A 20,466-nucleotide genomic window follows, 5' to 3' on the forward strand; every position below is an offset into this window, starting at 1 on the left:
ATGACGTAGGTTTGACGTTCCCTGATGACGTAGGTTTGGCGTTCCCTGATGACGTAGGTTTGGCGTTCCCTGATGACGTAGGTTTGACGTTCCCTGATGACGTAGGTTTGACGTTCCCTGATGACGTAGGTTTGACGTTCCCTGATGACGTAGGTTTGACGTTCCCTGATGACGTAGGTTTGACGTTCCCTGATGACGTAGGTTTGACGTTCCCTGATGACGTAGGTTTGACGTTCCCTGATGACGTAGGTTTGACGTTCCCTGATGACGTAGGTTTGACGTTCCCTGATGACGTAGGTTTGACGTTCCCTGATGACGTAGGTTTGACGTTCCCTGATGACGTAGGTTTGACGTTCCCTGATGACGTAGGTTTGGCGTTCCCTGATGACGTAGGTTTGGCGTCTGCTTAAAGGATTAGTTCACTTTTAAAAAACCTTTTTCTGATAATCTACTCACCCCGATGTCATCCAAGATGTCCATGACTTACTTTCTTCAGTCGAAAAGAAATTAAGGTTTTTGATGAAAACATTTCTCCATATAATGGACGTCAATGGGGCCCAAACGGCTCAAGGTCCAAATGACAGTGTCAGCGCCGCTTCAAAGGGCTTTAAACGACACCAGACGATGAATACGGGTCTGATCTAGCGAAACTTTCGCATTTTTAAAAAATAAATAAAAAAGTTGAAGTTTTATAAGCACAAATGCTCGCCTTGCTCTGTTCTGTGATGCGCGTTCGTGACGTCATGTAATACGCGATTACGTTGAAAAGGTCAGTGTCAGAGTCATTGTTTACAAATATGCAGGAGGAGGACCATATACACATATTCAAATGTCTTTGTGTCAGTTTATCGTTTAAAATGCTCATTTCGTATGCGTATTGTTGTAATATTAAAAAGCCTAAAAGAAAATTTTCGGTAGCACAGAAATTTTTTACTTTTCATAGAAGCGTGACCTTTTCAACGTAATCGCGTATTACGTGACGTCACGAACGCGCATCACAGAACAGAGCAAGGCGAGCATTTGTGCTTATAAAACGTAAACTTTTTTATTTATTTTTTAAATGCGCGAGCGTTTCGCTAGATAAGACCCGTATTCATCGTCTGGTGTCGTTTAAAGCCCGTTGAAGCGGCGCTGACACTGTCATCTGGACCTTGACCCGTTTGGGGCCCATTGACGTCCATTATATGGAGAAATGTTTTCATCAAAAACCTTCATTTCTTTTCGACTGAAGAAAGAAAGACATGGACATCTTGGATGACATCGGGGTGAGTAAATTATCAGCAAAAGTTTTTTTTAAAGTGAACTAATCCTTTAACATCCGTAACCACGCCCCTCCAACTGACAGTAGACCTGCTGAATGAAACGCCTACTTTTCTAGATCCAATCAAAGGTGCTAGTTGGAAAAAAAGCCACGCCCACTATTTCTCCTCATTTAGTATTCCGTTTCTCTCGGAAATACGTCACAACACTGAGATAAAGTCGGTTGCAACTTCCGGTTCGCGCGCACTTTAAGATTTAAAAAAAAAAAGTTTTTGAAAGAAGTCTCTTCTGCTCACAAAGAATAAATAAAAACAGTAATATTGTCAAATATTATTAGAAATTAAAAGAACGTTTTTAAATATATTTTAAAATATAATTTATTATATTTATTCCATATTCCAATTATAACTTTAGTCCTGTAGTCATATTTCGAGAGCATTGACATTATTTTGACAATTAACCATAATGCATATTGAGAATTTGGGTGAAGCATGCTTTTTTTTAAAGTTGCAATTCTGTAAACCCTAACGCTCAAAATAATTAATTGGTTTGAGTTGGACAAACTTACATTAAACTAATTAGTTCAGGCAAATTAACTTTTATGAGTATTTAGGACTTTCTTTTTCTTTCAAGATCACAGAACTGATATATTTTAAGTAAGCTGAACTGTTTCCCTTTAGAGTGCCATCAGCAAAGCATGCTGGGAAATAGACATCCCAGCCGTTTCAGTGAAACTTAAGTTCGTCTAAATTCAAATAAATAATTTCATAAAACTCAAAACAATGAAAGAGTTCAGCTTACTTAAAATATATCAGTTGTGAGTTTTATGAAATTATTTATTTATTTAGACGAAACTGAATTTCACTGAAACGGCTGGGATGTCTATTTCCCAGCATGCTTTGCTGATGGCACTCGAAAGGGAGAGTAAATGCTAAAATTAAGTTTAATATAATTTTTTTTGTGCAACATTAATGTTAAGTGGGAGATTTAGAGTGATTAATGTTTTGTTCTAATTTAAAAGAATTTCTGTTAATGTTGGTTTTAGGATAGTAACATCATGGTGACGAGTGGAGCATGAGCTTGATCTGAGAGCAAATAATACTGTTATATTGTTGCTCTCATACAGCAAGTGCTTCTGTATAACATGCTATTGCTAGTATGTTAGATTAGCTTGTTAAAGTTTATACTAAAAGTGTTCACATTGAGATTACATGAAAGTTTTAAGATAATTGTATGAATTAGTAAACCCAAACATTTCAAGTTAAGAACAATTGAAATGTTTAAGTACAAAATAAAGATCTGCTAGTTCTGCTTAAACTTTGAATTTCATATCTTAAAAAATTTGAGGCAATTGATTGCCTTAAATGTTTTGAGTTCTGCCAACTTATTGGGGTTTACAGTGACAATTTATATTTGTCTGCAAACTAATTTCAAGCATCTAATAAGAAACCTTTCTCAAACGGTGCAACACAAATTCAGTCAAGCATATCGTAACGTTGATGGACAGTGCTTCTGATCCTCCTCCTCGAGACACAAACCCAGTCTCATTTTTGGCACCAGGCCCGTTCACACACTCAATAGGGGATCTTTTGTGCGGTCTGCGTTAGACGCCTAAATATACAGCAGACTGACAGCTCAAAGACACACACACGCAGCGCTTCTTCACAGAGAGCATCACTTCATGAGCAGAGCTTTAGACTCAACACAAAACACGATTTATGGGACACATCAGATAAAAGGCTCAATCCTAATATACAGTATATTTAAATAAATTCAGATAAAAACTCAGTTTCATTAAGTGAACATTGGGTGGTTTTTAAAATATTTCACTTTCCTGTGTCCTCAATATTACTTTCCTTTCCTTTCTGTTAGTGTCATGTACAGAATATGAAATAAAACTTAAAACATACACTGAAAAAAAAATTGCTGCGATTATCACAACTTAAAAATCGAACATTGTTTCAACTTTAAAAAGTACGCGTTCATGCTTGACTTAAAATATTTAGTTAACTAGTTAAGTTGGATATTTGAGTTCAACAAATTTTAAGTTGTTATAATAACCGCAGTCACATTTTACAGTGTAGCTGATAATCAAAGTTAACATCCCTGTGCAAGTTCTCCATCACTTTCACAATGAGAAATAACTATAGATCTTTATGAATATCCATATTTTCTTGCCATAAATAAGTGTGAGCTTGATTTAAAAAAAATTCTGATAAAACTTTATAGAAATGCAATTCTGAAACGTATTAATTGTACATCTTTGTTGAAATGCACAAGAGGAATGACAAGTTTGTTCAGAATGGCTTCCTTTTGTAATTAAAAATGCTGCCTAACGCCTTTAAACTAGAGGTAATTAAATAGGCTTTTAAAATAAATTATAAATGACTCCACCGCCACCTAGCGGTCATGAAAAGAAAATACAGCGACCGTTTCATTTGCTGGAAAAGTGAATTTTACTGGTATAAAAGTCTCATTTTGTGAAAGAGTAGGAATTGAAAACTGTTTCAATGATTATCAAAAATAGTTTCTAGAAACTCCATGCATATTAATGCTACAATTAAACGGCAAGCAATCACGTCAGTAAAGCAGAAGCATAACTCTTTACAACATCTTTAATTCAAAATGGGTTAATGAATATTCCACAGCGCAAGCACAAAACTGCAAAGCTACAAAGATTGCAACACAACCTGAAGAAAGTCACATAACAGTAACTTTGTTACAAGGCTACCAAGTCAGGTCCATGATGCTCAACATTCCCCTACAAACACACTTCCTGGTTGTCTTCTGCACGTCACATGGTCAGAAGCGGAGGCCATTGTGGCTCAAAACTTGCGCGGCTGTTGAATGCAGGGGATGCGCGGGACGTGCGGTTTCTCCGCGCTCGGTCTGACTCGGCTGTGTCGCACAGACACTGGAGTCTCTGGGAAATCATGACCAAACTGCAGCAGGAAAACATTCATGTTAAATATGACACGTCATTTCTGAAACAAAAGGCATTTTTACTTTAATAAACTGACCAAACGACTAACAACCTCAAGATATTCCAGCCTCTATGGCTAATGTCATGGCAAAATCAAAGTAAAACTTTTTTATTAGACTACGAAAAAGTGTAAATTGAATAAACAAAATAAAAATTAGATGCATTACAAACAGATAATAAACTAAAATATAAATAAAAGGTGAATATATTACTGAAATACACAATATAAATGAATAAAATGGAAATAAAAAAAACAAATAATAAACTAAAGTATAAATAAAAGGTGAATATATTACTGAAATAAACAATATTAATGAATAAAATGGAAATAAAAAAAAAATAATAATAAACTAAAGTATAAATAAAAGGTGAATATATTACTGAAATAAACATTAATGAATAAAATGGAAATAAAAACTCTAAAATTATATAAAAGATGAATATATTACTGAAATACAAAATACCAACATTAAGAAATAGAAAATAAGTATACTATTAAAATTTAATAAATATGAAAATATAAACCTACAATAATAATAATAATAATACCAATACATACATTTGAAATCGATAAAAAGAAATAGAAGAGTATACTATTAAAATATTAACATTTAATAAAATGAAAATATAAACCTACAATAATAATAATAATAATATTAAACAAACCTACAATAATAATAATTAAACAGAAATACATAAATTTGAGATTTATTTAAAAAAAAAGAAATTGGCTTATGGACTAATCTTAATGTATTGTTATTGTTGTTACCATTACTGATACTATCATCACTATTATAAGACACTAAAACTAACACTACTATTGTCGTCATGATTATCATTATCTTCGATAACACTAATATTGATATTTTATTATTGAATATAAATAGACAACAATACTAAGCCCTTTTTTCCCCTTCCTTTTATCTCGTTATTATTTTGTTTTTGTTCTTCTCTCTTCTGTATGTATATGTGTCACTGATTTCTTACCTTGTATGTGTTACTGTTTTGTTAATAAAATAAAATAAATAAAAAGATACATAAATAAAAAAAGATTTGGCCTACTTTGTCATTTGGTAGTTGCTATTTTACTAGCTGACAACCACTCGTTTGGAAATGTGAACACTTGCAGTTGATGAGTTAATTCAGTGTGAATCCTATTTTGACTAAACTCAACTTAATTGAATTAATGATCATGTCCTAGTTTCCACTCTCACTCCAATTAAAAATTGCAGAACCAAGAATATACTGAAAACGGCAGCATCTGTGAAGCACTCGCAAACTACAGTCACAGAAACGGCATGATGTCTACTACAATAAACTCTTCATTTGCGCAGTCTTAGGCTTTCTAAAGCAGCAGTGCACTATGGGATTGCGATGCTAGTGATATCTTGTCATTAGGGTGCAACAAACCTTCTCAAGCGGCCCGGCCAGGAGAAGACTCAGATGCTGCATTCTGGACGGGGTCGGCAGGGACCTGGAGAACAAGATTAGTGTGAAGTTATCTAAAGTGAGAATGGAAACTGCATGGTTCTCTGATTTCATGCAAAGCACTGAAACATTTTTAGTAACACTAAATGCCTGCAGTAAGAATAAAGTTACTCCCCCCATGCATCAGTTCGACGAACCACTTTCAATGCTTTGTTACGGACCAGAATGCAACATAAAAAATAAAAAACGCAACCACGCTATGAATGTTACTGCCAGCGTGTTCAGGAAACCACTGCACATTCCAGCATAGCCAAAGGCAGCAGATTTTCTATGAAACATGTTCATTAAATGTGAACAGAGACTGAAGGGAAAAGGCATTTGAAAAACAGCTGAATTTTATTTCAACTCAGAGTCAGAAAGACATCAGCATCTTTGTTAGGCAGAAAACACTGTACCTTGTTTTGTCAAATTTCTTGGTCTCCTTTTCCACATTTCCACTATCATCAGCGTTCTTCTTCACGACTCTTTTTCCTCCTGCTTTCACTGAAGAAATGCACAATTCACAGTTTCAGTAGAAATCACAAAATTATCACTGTGTTAGGAAACCGTTACAGCTTTTATTCACCAACACAGGTTGTTTAAGAACATTTCCATATCATATCAAATTTCTTTAAAAGAAAAAAAAAAGCAGATCACACTTGATCAGAAGTCACACTTCATTCCAGCTGACGTAGGAACAAGATAAACACCACAAATCTGCATTCCCAATAGATGGATGCTTCTTTCTCACAAATCAGGAGTTTTTTTAGTCCTGTAAGCATCATCTCAGTCCATTGGCCCTGTTGTTCTGGATATTTGGCAGGTCTATCGAGGCCCTGAGGGTGAGCGTGCAAATATTTGCTCAATAAAACAAGCCGCCCACTCAAATCAGTCAGTGAACGGTACAATGAGGGAGTGTTCAGTCAGTGCTTGCAGTTTTAAAGAGCCCAGGAGATTGTGAAACGCTCAGGTAACTAAAAATGGCATTGGTTTTCATAACAGGCGGTTTGTTACCTTTAAAGCTATATGACGGCCCTACTTGCACATTACTGTCACTAGATTGCACAAGATCCTCGATACCAAGATTGTGGACAGATGTGTAACTTCCTCAATTCACTCTGAATAAAGACTAAAAAGGAATTGAGACATTTTTACAGTGAAAAACAATAAAAAGCAAAACACACGTGATGCAGTGCATTGTTTTCTAGAAGCGGTTTTTAAAAACTTGCTGTATTTTTATGTAGTGTGAATAAAAGGGGGTTCTCCCAAAAATGAAAGTTGTCAATTTACTCACCCTCATGATCCAAAACTGTATGAGTTTATTCTGTTGAACACAAAATATGATATTTTAAAGAATGTTGTAATAAACGGTTGACGACACCCATTGACTTTCATAGTAGAAAAAAAATACTATGGAATCAATGGCTACCGTTAACTGTCTGGTTACCAACGTCCTTCAAAATATAATGTGTGTGTCAACTGAAGAAACTCATACAGTTTTGGAATAACAATTTTAATTTTTGGGTGAAGTATCCCTTTAAGAGAAGGTTGACCGCCATCTTGCTGTATTTGTTTACCACTCGCGCATGCTGCTGATGATTACGTTTTATTGTATACTGCGTAGTAGCCTACGATTCAATATTGTCATCATCGTGCAGTCAACATACATTTCGTACCCAGGTTTATTAGATATCCGTCGTACAGTGTGATTTGTAATGATCTTCGAAATCGCAGTAGCAAAACAATAGTTTTGAACGGTGAGTGGAATCTGACTAACTTGAACGCCTCTGATTGGCCATTGCGTTTAAGAATTCAACAACTATGTCTGTGATTGGCTACATTGCTCATCGCTGCAAAACACACGTTGGAAATAGATTCATTTGACGTTCTCCAGAGCGAAAACAAAACAAATACGCACTCGAGAATTTGCCAAATCTGTTTCGCCAATATATTATTACAGCATCAACTGAGGGTGCTATTGCTCCGTAGAACCGGGTCTGGTGCACTAATCGTATTAAATCACAGTAGAGGTAGAAACTGAAACTTAAGTCATCCGAACTCACATCCTGTGACACATAACGTTAGTAAGAAAACAAGATCTGATGGTTGTTTTCCTCCCAATGCACAGTGCAAAAACACTGCATAAACTACAGCCGCAATAATAGGCCTACATTCACAAAAATAGCATGCAATTAAATAATCTACATTTAAAACGCAACGTTAAAATTAAATATCAAACTACTTATACAGCGCAGACAAAACAAGAAATGATTAAAATAGGCTACTTTTAAAAAGGTTTCATATGTGACTAAATGTGCAAACCTGCAGGAGGATGACCAGCTCTTAGCGAGTCTCTCGCTCCAGTTTTAGAAAGTTGCACCATTTTCAGTTTTCTTCACAACAACGACACAAACACTCTGTTAGTCAATCCGCCCACTCGCGCGCTTTTTATACTCTTGGAGACCTCACTGACGTCACGGAGGATGCGCGTGCATGAGACCGCACGCAGCAATAATACACAAATGCAAAAAGTGTTGTGCCAGAAGACTATGAATATGAAAGCGAGGCTGTGAGGGGAAATATTTACTTTGTTTTTAATGGCATCCGCTGTAAAAAGAAAAAGCTGTATAAAAGCTCCCAGATCACTTATAATTTTCACCAGTTCATATCCCCCCCCTATATATGCACACGTTTTGGTGTAATTGACTTTAGGAAATAGCTAAATATCTAATGCATGAAACACACAACGGCATATATATGTGTCTACCAGAATAGTTTATTTACATTGGGTGGACATATGGATGAACAAGATTGCTCAATCACAGCCTCTGTGCAAATGCAGAACCATAATATGTCAAATCAATAATCAAATGGTAGGCTATTACAGGTTTTATTTATTATGATTATATTTCATTTATTAATATAGATGGATATGGGTGACATACATTATACCGGTATATATGTATGATAATATACAGATAATATATTATACATTATAAACAGTGCTCCAAAACCTTCACTAGCTATATTGCCAATACAGTGCATGTTAAATAAGTAATAATTGAATAATATATGAGTGCATACAGGGAAATTGAACACTAACACATCATGTAGGAACACTTCTTTCCATGTCGGTTAATACTGGCAGATAAATACAGTGTAGTGAACTTGTCAAGCAAGAATATGGCAGTTGTTGTTTTAAGAGAGATCTTTAACTCCTTAAGTGTCACGGGCCCAAATGCATTACATATTTAAAATTGTAATATCCTATACTAAACCTAAACTAATATTGACAAACTATATATAATTTGAAAGCTTACAATCTCTAGTTTTCATATTTGGTGACAGATTTTCAAAATAAATTAGAGAGGAGCTGTAATTTATCAATTTGCAACAATAATATTTTCATACTCCTTAGGTGTTCAGTCCTTTATTTTGAAATAGTGATGAACATGAAAAATCATGAAAGAATGGTAGAAACCTCAGTTTGTTTTCATGCCAAGAGTTCAAAAGATAGCATTTGTTCAATTATTTTAGAAAAAAAGGTCTGAAAATGTTTTAGAAATAAAGAAAAAACACATATGGAAATGGAGGCGCCCTTATATGGGCAGTAATGTCAACTAGTGGCGAAGTGTGGTACTGCGCCCAAACTAAATCTCAAAAAAGCTCATTTTTTGAGATATCAACCTAAAATTTAAAACACAACTTGTTCAGATTTTTGGCTTTGATTTTTGTGCAGTTTTAGAGTCACCAGGGTTTTGAAATATATATATTTTATATAAAATATGAAATATGAATTTTTTTTTTTTTTTTCATAAACTCAAACTTCTATAACTTTTTTTCTGTTAAACTTTCTTAATTTATTTCACTTCTACAAAAATCTGCAAATTGAATTACTTTCTTTGAAAAAGAAATCTTGCATTCTTGAATTACAACCATTTAAGTTCGGAATGTGCATTTTCATGTATATTCAAAAAAAGGGGGGTGACACTTAAAGAGACTTTTGTTCTCTATTGTGCTGCAGCTGTGATAGCATTTCATGTGTTTGCTCTTTTCGCTCTTTTTGCCTTTCTGCACCAAAACACAGATCTCATTTGCTGTCTGCACTGAGACGAGCCGTAGTAGTACAGAAGAGGATCCAGAAAAACACTTGCGCTCCCCAAACACACAGCCAACAGGTAAACAACATATGATGAATCTCCCTCCCCGATGTTTCTACGTGTAGCTAAAAGGACATAGTGGTACAACAGGATGCCATTGGTTGGAGCAAAACACACCACAAACTCAATCAGCACAGCGATAGCCATAATCACAGCTTTCCTTCGAATGCCTGAAGGTGATGATGTTGCTGCTAAGCATTTAGTCTTTGCACTGAGTACATATATGATAGTAAAGTAGCTCACTAAGGTGAAAACCAGTGGCAAGAAGAAGTAGAGGCAGGACAGAATGGAGAATAGGTACACATAATACAGCTTTGATGGGTCGTTATGGCGCAGTACATCATGACAAGTGACGCCCACATCCTCAACCTTGAGCGTTTGTCTCATTGAGAGAAGTGGCACCGTACCAGTGAGCGCCAGAAGCCAGGCCAGCACACACACACACGTGGCTTTCCTTGCGCTCCTCCAGGTTTGAGAGATGATGGGAAGCACCACAGCCAGCAGTCGGTCCACACTTATGCACATCATCAGAAGTATGGAGACGTACATGTAGCAGTAGTAAGCAGCACTGAGCACACGACACGCCACCTCACCGAACACCCAGTCTGAAGCGTTCAGATGGTAGTGGATCTTCAGAGGCAGCAACAGGGTGAAGAACAGGTCCACACACACCAGGTGAGACATGTAGATCACCGCTGGTTTCTTGGCTTTAATTTGACAGGTGAACGTCACCAAGGCCAAAGCGTTCAGGGGCAAACTAACGAGGATGATGAAGATGTAGAACGAGGGCATGACGCGTGTGACTATCACGCCTTTGAGAAAGTCAGCCGACTTGCCTGAGACGATCCACGTCTTGGAGGAATCTGGTGAAAGATTGTAGTTAGGCCGATATTAGTGTTGTCACAGTACCAAAATTTCAGTATTCGGTACCAATACCAGTGAAAATCCACGGTTCTTGGTACCAATTTTGGTACCGGAACTTAATTTAGATTAAATTTACATAATTAAAGTGAATATACTGTTACGGAGATGGAAACTGTTGTATTAAAAACACTTTACAATAAGATTCCATTAGATAAAATGACCTAATAATAAACAATAGGTATATACTGTAGCATTTATTCTCCTTGGGGTAATTTAAAAATGTACTAATACATTTTTAAAATCAAAAGTTTTATCTGTTCATTATTTAGCTAATGCACAATGAAGATGAAGTGAACAAACATGAACAATCAAGTGTTTGTATTAAATAACATTCACAAACATTAATGTTGTAAAAATATATTGTTCACTCAATGTGTTGATGTTAGAAAAGGCATTAAGTAATGTTAATGAATGGTTATTGTAGTGTTACCAAACTATACAGGAGATAAACGTGTTTTATTAGACTTGACTGTACTTTTATTTAATCCTAAACTACTTTTTATATTTAATTTTAAAAGGGCTTTTAAACTACCCAGGTACAACCACACACGATACCACTTTAGGGGCCGTTCACATAAGTGCAGTAGCCTATATTGTGCGCCTGCAAATTCGTTATTTCAAATGTAGGCGTGTGGCTTATAATAGAAGCGACCGTAACAACATCGGAAGCTCGGCCGAACAGCTGATCATCGCTGTGAATATATCTAGTAGTAAAGCTATTGCAAGAATACTGGTGAAAGGTTGTAGTTAGGCCGATATATAGGCCAATCCCTGCAGTCAGAATCTGTAACCAGCACAAAACACAATGAGTGAAGGTCATATACTATTAAAACATTAAAAAAAGTAAGCATGAGATTCACCCCTAAACATTACCATCACTGGGGTCAGGTCAGGTGTAAGCGGACAGTACAAAAACTTTAATGAATGAAATTATACGAGTTTATACACATAAGCCACCAATTCTGCAAAACGTAAATACAAATGGTCATGAGACTGTGTTGCATATTACCGTTATACGCTGTTGAAGAGTTATGGTTAGAGTAGCAAAGATGCGGAATGCAGTCATAATCTGTAATCAATACAAAAGACCGTTAGTGAAAGCTCTCATAACACCACCAGAGAATAATTAAGAGAAAACATTTGGACACATTTGAGAAAAGAGTTTCTATGCTTTGTATCCGAAACAAATTATAGTAGGCCTGCTGATACGAAGTATGATACGAAATTCTCTTGATGTGGGTATACAACAGCCTGTGCCGATTCGTCCTTCGCTGCCCCTATAATTCACATCATTGTGTGATGTATGAACAGCTGTCCTGGCTTGCTCAGCCAGATCACAATATCATTGGCTTCAGCTCATTTTTGAATATATTTACTTTTAATATCCATATTATCTATCACAATATTTAGTGCCTTATAATTCACAATATAGCCTTCGTCACAACGAACAGTTCTTCCTTACTGTCCCTAGAGTGAAGAGAGAAATTGGGAAATATGCATTCTGTGTTAAAGCCCCTCGTGACTGGAACAGTCTTCCTGCATCCATTCGCTCGCTTACGTCTTTTCCTCTGTTCCGAACTGCTTTGTTAACACATCTTCAGAATACTTGTCTTTGTTTCTAGCATTTCAGATTTAGCATCGATATGTGTCATGTTATGTATGTGTGTATATATGAGTGTGTTTGTGTATGTAGGCTACGTGTACATATATAGTGATTTTATTGTTAACTTTGTCAGTTATATTGTGGCTTACTTTACTCTATATGTGATGGGTGGGGAATGGGATAGTGAGAGCTTGTGTGTGTGTGTGTGTGTGTGTGTGTGTGTGTGTGTGTGTGTGTGTGTGTGTGTGTGTGTGTGTGTGTGTGTGTGTGTGTGTGTGTGGTGCGTGTGCGTGTGCGTGTGCGTGTCCGTATGGTGCGTGTGAATGTGTGTGAGTGTTTTTTTAATTTCATTTTTATTTTATTGTATCTACTCTGTTGTTTTGCTGTTCTAAGTTGTTTGGACATGATCCGGAGGACCCCCATGAAAACGAGATGTTTCATCTCATGGGGTTGATCCTCTAATAAATAAATGTTTATAAATAAATAAATACATTCAATCCGTTCATCATATAAAGCGATCACGTCTCTTTAGAAACTTTTGACCAAACTGCCCAATTATGGATTAGTTTTACGATCTCTTTTTGAACTTTTTGAAGCATTACACTGGTAGTTGCGTAGCTGTCAATAGAAGGACAGAAAGGTCTCAGATTTCATCATAAAGATCTTCATTTGTGATCCGAAGATGAAGGAAAGTCTTGTTTGGAACAACATGATGGTGAATAATTAATGACAGAATTTGCATTTTTGGTTGAAACTAACTCTTTAAATTACCTGGTGTAGGTTCGACTTTGAACTTAGGTCCATAGGCTTCCAACATAGGTAAAATAATACGCTTACAGTAGTCAGAATCGGTAACCAGCACAAAACACAATGAGTGAAGGTCATATACTATTAAAAAAAAATGTTTTAAGTAAGCATGAGATCCACCCCTAAACATTACCAGTACTGGGGTGTAAGCGGACAGTACAAAAACTTTAATGAATGAAATTATACGAGTTTATACACATAAGCCACCAATTCTGCAAAACGTAAATACAAATGGTCATGAGGTTGTGTTGCATATTACCGTTATACGCTGTTGAAGAGTTAGGGTTACAGTAGCAAGATGGATGCGGAATGCGGTCAGAATCTGTAAACACTACAAAAGACCGTTAGTGAAAGCTCTCATAACACCAGCAGAGAATAATTAGGAGAAAACATTTGGACACATTTGAGAAAAGATTTTCTATGCTTTGTATCCGAAACAAATTATAGTAGGCCTGCTGATACAAAGTATGATACGAAATTCAATCCGTTCATCATATAAAGCGATCACGTCGCTTTAGAAACTTTGGTCCCACTTTATATTAAGTGGCTTTAAGTACTATGTACTTACATCGAAAAATAAGTACAATGTACTTATTGTGTTCATGTTTTATTGTAAAACACTTTTGCTGCTATTGAGGTGTGCTACAGGTAAGGTTAGGGACAGGTGTGCTGGTATGGGTAAGTTTAAGGGTGGGTTAAGGTATAAGGGAAGGGTCAACTGTGTAATTACAAATGTAATTACATAAATTAATTACCACTGTAATTACAAACAGGTATTTTTAAAATATAAGTACAATGTAAAAACATGTATGTACACAATAAGTCCATTGTATCAAATTATTAATTTCAATGTTAGGACATAGTAGTTAAAGCCACTTAATATAAAGTGGGACCGAAACTTTTGACCAAACTGCCCAATTATGGATTAGTTTTACGATCTCTTTATGAACTTTTTGAAGCATTAAATTGGAAGTTGCGTAGCTGTCAATAGAAGGACAGAAAGGTCTCAGATTTCATCATAAAGATCTTCATTTGTGATCCGAAGATGAAGGAAAGTCTTATTTGGAACAACTTGATGGTGAATAATTAATAACAGAATTTGCATTTTTAGTTGAACTAACTCTTTAAATTACCTGGTGGAGGTTCGAACTCTGTGGCTTCCATCATAGGTAAAATAATACACCGTCGCTTACAGTAGTCAGAATCTGTAACCAGCACAAAACACAATGAGTGAAGGTCATATACTATTAAAACATTTTTTTTTCTTTCATTCTTCTTTTTTTTAAAGTAAGCATGAGATCCACCCCTAAACATTACCAGTACTGGGGTGTAAGCGGACAGTACAAAAACTTTTATGAATGAAATTATACAAGTTTATACACATAAGCCACCAATTCTGCAAAACGTAAATACAAATGGTCATGAGATTGTGTTGCATATTACCGTTATACGCTGTTGAAGAGTTATGGATAGAGTAGCAAGATGGATGCGGAATGCAGTCAGAATCTGTAATCAATAGAAAAGACCGTTAGTGAAAGCTCTCATAACACCACCAGAGAATAATTAGGAGAAAACATTTGAGAAAATTGCTTTCTTTACTTTTAAATTTGTTGAAAATTATGTATGACTTGCACTTTTCGTGTCCCGTGTGAAACTGCCGTTATGTCGAAGTGGTATCCCAGACAGCAACATAGTGTCGGCCCAGATCCGGCCCACATCTGGGCTGTGTGGAATCCACGTGTACCAGATGTGGGCCGGATCTGGGCCGACACTGTTGCTGTCTGGGATAGGCTACCGGCCCAGTTTATGAGCGACCCACCTGGAATACTCTCGTTTCTCTCGTATCTCTTGTCTTCTATCACATAGTCTTTACACAGCCAGCAGTCAGAACCTGTAACCCAGACAAAACACAATGAGTGAAGGTCATATAGGCTACTATTCAAACATACAGTTATTTAAAAATAAAGTTAGCATGAGATTCACCCCTAAACATTACCACCGGTGTAAGCGGACCGTAGCCTAGCCTACAAACATTTTTATGAATGAAATTATACGAGTTTATACCAATTCTGCAAAACGTAAATACAAATGGTCATGAGATTGTGTTGCATATTACCGTTATACGCTGTTGAAGAGTTATGGTTAGAGTAGCAAGATGGATCCGGAAGGCAGATATAAGCTGCTGTAATCAATACAAAAGACCGTTAGTGAAAGCTCTCATAACACCAGCAGAGAATAATTAGGAGAAAACATTTGAGAAAAGGCTTGCTTTGCTTTTTATCCGAAACCAATTATAGCCTAGCACAGGGGTTCCCAAACATTTCCACGACGACAAGGCCCTCCAAATACCACTAGATTCTGGCCAAGGCCGCCCTTTTGCAGGACGTGTTACTGAACCCATCGACAATGCTACAGCAAATGTAGAAATAAATAAATAAAACATTAGATTATGTGATGGTGTTTGATACCAGCCAATCAGAAAGATTATAGAGATGCACCGATTACAATTTTCTAGGCCATTCCGGTTTTTCATTGAGTTTGACCGGCCGATACAGATTTTAGCCGATTCTGATTTCAATTTTCTACCACTCTACAGCACACACAAATATTTATTTTCTATATATTTGTTTATATAAATATTTTATAAATATAGCCTATCTATAAATATTTTTAAGTCTTTATTTTATTTTCTGACATACAGTAGCCTACTCCAGTTCTTGTTAAAACACACTAGACATGCAAATAATGTGTAGTGTGTTTTTGTGTGTAGGCCTAATCATATTTATTTTGTCCATCAAAAGTGTGCTTTCACTTTAATTGAGCGTGAGCAGCGCAGCGAAACCCGCGCTTTACGCTCCTGCTCGCGGTGTGATGCACGCCGAAAAGAATACGCGAATACAAATTCACGAGGTTTCCTACATGTGCGTTCCGTCTGCACGTGTGATGTTGATGCTGCGCGAGGTTAATCATGCACCGCCCGAGTGCATTTGACCGGCATAAAATCGACATATCAGACTGACCGGCCGGTCGCTTAATCTCTAAAAGATTATCATTAAAAGTATAATGTTCAGATAGGCTATATGCGACAAATTAATATTTTAATGCTATTTCATAACAATTCTCATAATAATGTACTTTTTTTAACGTTTTTTTTTTTGTTGCGTTTTTTTCTTCCAATTTGCTGCGGCCCCCCTTGGCGGCCCATGCTGATACAAATAGGGCTACATCATATAAAGCCATCACGTCTTTTTTTTTTTTTTTGTTGTTGACCAAACTGGATTAGCTTTAAGATCTCTTCAGAGGCAGACAGAGTACACAGCTTCATTACTTGAGTAAAAGTACAGATACCCCTTGCTAAATTTTACTCAAGTACAAGTAAACTGAAGTACTTGTTTTTATGAGTATCAAGAGTACAAGATTTTCGAAATATTGCATTACTACTGCCACAGTGCTTACATTTATGTACAGAAACGTCCTACATGGAGTTATGAAAAATGTTAATGTTGAGACTGTAAAGGAATTTAAAGTAAAATCAAGTCATTTTCATCTTGTTACCATGTTGCTATAATAAACATTAAATAAAGGCAAATAAAGGCAATACAAGGCAATAGTACAATGGCAACGCTCTGGCAAACCTCTGCTAGAGTTTTAATGGATTTTTTGCACCCACATTTAAAGTCCGCGTGAACCGGAAGTTGCAAACGACTTTTCTCAAGTGTTGTGACGCATTTCCGAGTGAAAGGGAATATTGAACACAGGGCAGGGTTTTACTTTAGCACTCCTCCTCTCCATCTCTCGCCCGCAGCAGAGTAACGGTTTGAGGGGAGTGGTTAAGCGATTAACCAACCCAAGCCGTCAAGCCTATGTCATCAGAAAAAGAACCATTCCAGACCCGGAAGTAACTTTTCAGACTTTGATTAAAGATAACTTCGGCAAACAATTTTTTTCCGTGTATTAACTTGCACGGATTAATTGTTCACCACAAGACTAGTAATATCCGCTAACAAAGTAAATAGGGTCAATTTTGATTTCATGCCGACTTAAGAACATCAAAGCAAATGCTCAGCTTACATTAATGTGTAATATCAGACAAGAAAATTCAGCTAACAATTGTGTGTACATGTGAGTTTCTCTGTTTTTTCATCAATCAAATCAATAAACCTAAACCAGCAAAGAAGGCAATATAGCAATGTTCTGACACACCTCTGAAAGCTGATTGCTGATAGGCTGTCCCAATCAGTGGCGCCTGCACAATCCAGTCACGTTTGAGAGGGAAACAACAAATTGAGGGTTTCCAAGATTTTTATTTTTTCCTTTATTTTTTATTTTTTTAGAAGAAGTAACGGGTACTCAGTACTCACGGTTATGGATAGAAATGTAGTGGAGTAAAGAGTACAACATTTGCCTCTCAAATGTACTTGAGTAAAGTCATGAGTACTCCCCAAAAATGATACTCGAGTAAAGTACAGATCCCTCAAAATTGTACTTAAGTACTGTACTCAATTCTATACACGGGTTTCTGTGCAACGTCATCACATAGATGCGCGCGCATTTAAGAGGCAGAAAGCAACACTCTTTACGGCTATATCTAGCAGAAGCAGAGATGACACGGAGCTGTTGTGCTGTAAACTAACCTAAATAAATAGAGTATGTCAGGTTTTTATGATTCGCAAACTTAGTTGGACAATTTCATACTAGTCAACTAACTAACGTTTTACATAATGTTATATTAATATGCAAATGAAACACAAGCAAACAGATCCAACTCTGAAATTGCAGTTTATTATTGAGTCAACAAGAATTTACAAACAATGCGAAATCTACGTTAATTACAATGTTCTTTTACAGAACTCGGCATAACATATGGCGGTCTTGCCTCTTGGATGCGCGCGCATCCGGTATTGTTTGTATACAAGAAACCTGTGTAATATACTCTATAGCTGTCAATAGAAGGACAGAAAGGTCTCAGATTTCATCAAAAGTATCTTCATTTGTGATGCGAAGAACTTGATGGTGAGTAATTAATGACAGAATTAGCATTTTTGGTTGAACTAACTCTTTAAATTACGCATCAGCAAGATATTAAATTACAAGTCACTTTTTATGCATATTGATTTGATGATCTACTAACCGTTATTGTTGGAAATTGCAAATAAAAGCAAGATTATTTGTATCCCCATGATGATCATCTCTGTCTCTCTATCGTCAGACGTTTACTCCAAAATCTTCAGGCACTAGTGGATTAGCGACGAGCCAGAGCCGTTCATTTGAATCTTTTCACTGAAAAAAAAAAAAAAAAAAAACAGACTATTGAGACTATTTGCTAATCGTTTATTTTTGGAGTGTCCCATGACAAAAATGTTTTTGGATATAACTCAATAATTACTTACAAAGAAATATGATATTGTTTATATTATAATGTTTGCATGGAATCTGAAACGTTTTTCATTTGATGCCAGGTCAGACTCGAGTGGCCATAGGACATTTCTCTCGGGACGCGGAAAGACAGTTTTTACAACTACTGGTAAATAAATGTACATTTTGTTGGGCAATAAATCCCCCATAAAAAAAAGTCACAAAGACAGTATCAATGTTTTTATACAGCTGTCTGTGTAATGGTAATGTGTAATTTGTAGATGAGAATATAGTCAGTCTAATATTCATTTTAATTTTTAATTTGTATGTGCAGTATTATTATTATTTTTAGCTGTGTCTATTAATAATTTTGATTCTGGAATGTTTGCTTAAAAGTTTAGCAAATTATTTCTTATTTAGGCCTATCTATTCCTGTTGAAACATGAGTAAAGTAAAAAAAAAAGAAAAAAAAAGGGGGGTGACTTGTAGGGACTTGTGCATTAATCATAAAATTTCAACTTTTTTTTTTAAACTGCATATTCATTTTCTAAATAGCCTACCTACCCCACATCATTAGGCACAAACCTCCAACAAATAATATTTTCCCACCTCAGGCATATTCAGATTTAAACACCTATTCTCAACCCTGTAATAGACGAGTTGGTTTAAAAAGGATTTTGCTTTAAAACAAGCATCTACTGCTCATGTGTCTCTCATAACAATTTAAAAACTACAAATGTCACATTTATAATAATTTTCACATTTTGAAGTTAAAAAGACAAATTGTGTGTTTGTGCACTTTTTCTATATATATATATATATATATATATATATATATATATATATATATATATATATATATATATATATATATATATAAAAATTCAGTTTAGATGCTCAGCTATAAACCTAATAATCACAGCTTCTGTGAAATGAAAAACATCAGTATATTACATAACAATATTAGATAATATTACCAGGTTTTAATCACATTATTTGCAATTGCAGAGTAGCTATATCATAATCGATAAACATAAAAAATATGATTTAATCTCCTAAGGAAGGATGGGAAAAGTGTTCTTAGATCTTACATATTTCCTCAGGGCCGAGGCAAGTTTGAGCAAGAAGTGCTCAGAGATAAACTGAACCAACAAGCACTGTCAGTTTTATTATGAACAGTGTGTTTATAAAAGGAGGTGCAACAGATTTTGCTTTATGAAAACATATATTTACCACCGTTAAGAGAGTTTTATAAACACATTTGGCATATTCTCACGGTTTAAGTTCTGTTTTGAGTTTTCAGTGTGTTCATGTGTGACTCATGTGTTCATTGATTTAATCCCACTTGTTCATTACTGTCGTTATGAGTTCATTTGATGTGTCTAGTTTCCCTGATCTGTTCTCTGTGTATTTAAGCCCAAATGAATCTCTCATACATGTTTGGGCAGTGGTTTTTATTAGTCAATAGCGAGTATAAGGTCGAGTCACAAGTTTTCAAAGTCTGAGAACTGCTGTTGTGTTTGGCTGTTTGACATGATCACATCGTTGCTATTATCTGGGGAATGTCTATCAGACACTGAAGAGAGAACCAGATGCTGAATCAAAAAAGACTCAAATATTCAAAGAGTTATGTAAATATTTAAGTTGGAAGACAGTGACCAGACAACAGAAGCATAAATCTAAAATTGTTGTGACCCAGGGCCTGTTTTAGAAAGGAGGTTAAGTAAAAACTCTGAGTATGTTAACCCTGAAATGAGGGAAACTCTGGGTATAGGAGACACATAAAAACTTTTTCACATCATACCATAGCCTACACCACTCATATTTCTAACTATAGGATTGGAATTTTTTTTAGATCTTTCAATTTGGATGAATATAAAAATAAATGTAAAGGCAGGTCCGATTTG

The 20,466-nt window shown here is 35.8% G+C and overlaps 2 protein-coding genes across 2 annotated transcripts; both read right to left on the bottom strand.

Annotated features, from left to right (window-relative positions):
* Window positions 1-3,001: 3,001 nt before the first annotated feature.
* dap1b (death associated protein 1b) lies at window positions 3,002-8,189 on the bottom strand. The gene is made up of 4 exons (XM_079618406.1): window positions 8,033-8,189; window positions 6,127-6,214; window positions 5,654-5,717; window positions 3,002-4,202 (listed from the first exon to the last, which is right to left on the bottom strand). The coding sequence occupies exons 1-4, from the start codon at window positions 8,091-8,093 to the stop codon at window positions 4,086-4,088; spliced, it is 330 nt and encodes a 109-aa protein (XP_079474532.1). The 5' UTR covers window positions 8,094-8,189; the 3' UTR covers window positions 3,002-4,085.
* A 277-nt stretch (window positions 8,190-8,466) lies between these two features.
* On the bottom strand, window positions 8,467-18,486 carry LOC307001284 (proteinase-activated receptor 1-like). Its single transcript, XM_079617580.1, has 8 exons — window positions 18,336-18,486; window positions 15,321-15,386; window positions 15,024-15,095; window positions 14,648-14,710; window positions 14,338-14,409; window positions 13,464-13,535; window positions 11,804-11,863; window positions 8,467-10,733 (listed from the first exon to the last, which is right to left on the bottom strand). Exons 1-8 carry the CDS (start codon window positions 18,391-18,393, stop codon window positions 9,748-9,750), a joined length of 1,449 nt encoding a protein of 482 aa, XP_079473706.1. The 5' UTR covers window positions 18,394-18,486; the 3' UTR covers window positions 8,467-9,747.
* Between the last annotated feature and the right edge of the window lie 1,980 nt (window positions 18,487-20,466).

Source organism: Phoxinus phoxinus, assembly GCF_949152265.1.
Source record: "Phoxinus phoxinus genome assembly, chromosome: 7".
Taxonomy (NCBI): Eukaryota; Metazoa; Chordata; class Actinopteri; order Cypriniformes; family Leuciscidae; genus Phoxinus; species Phoxinus phoxinus.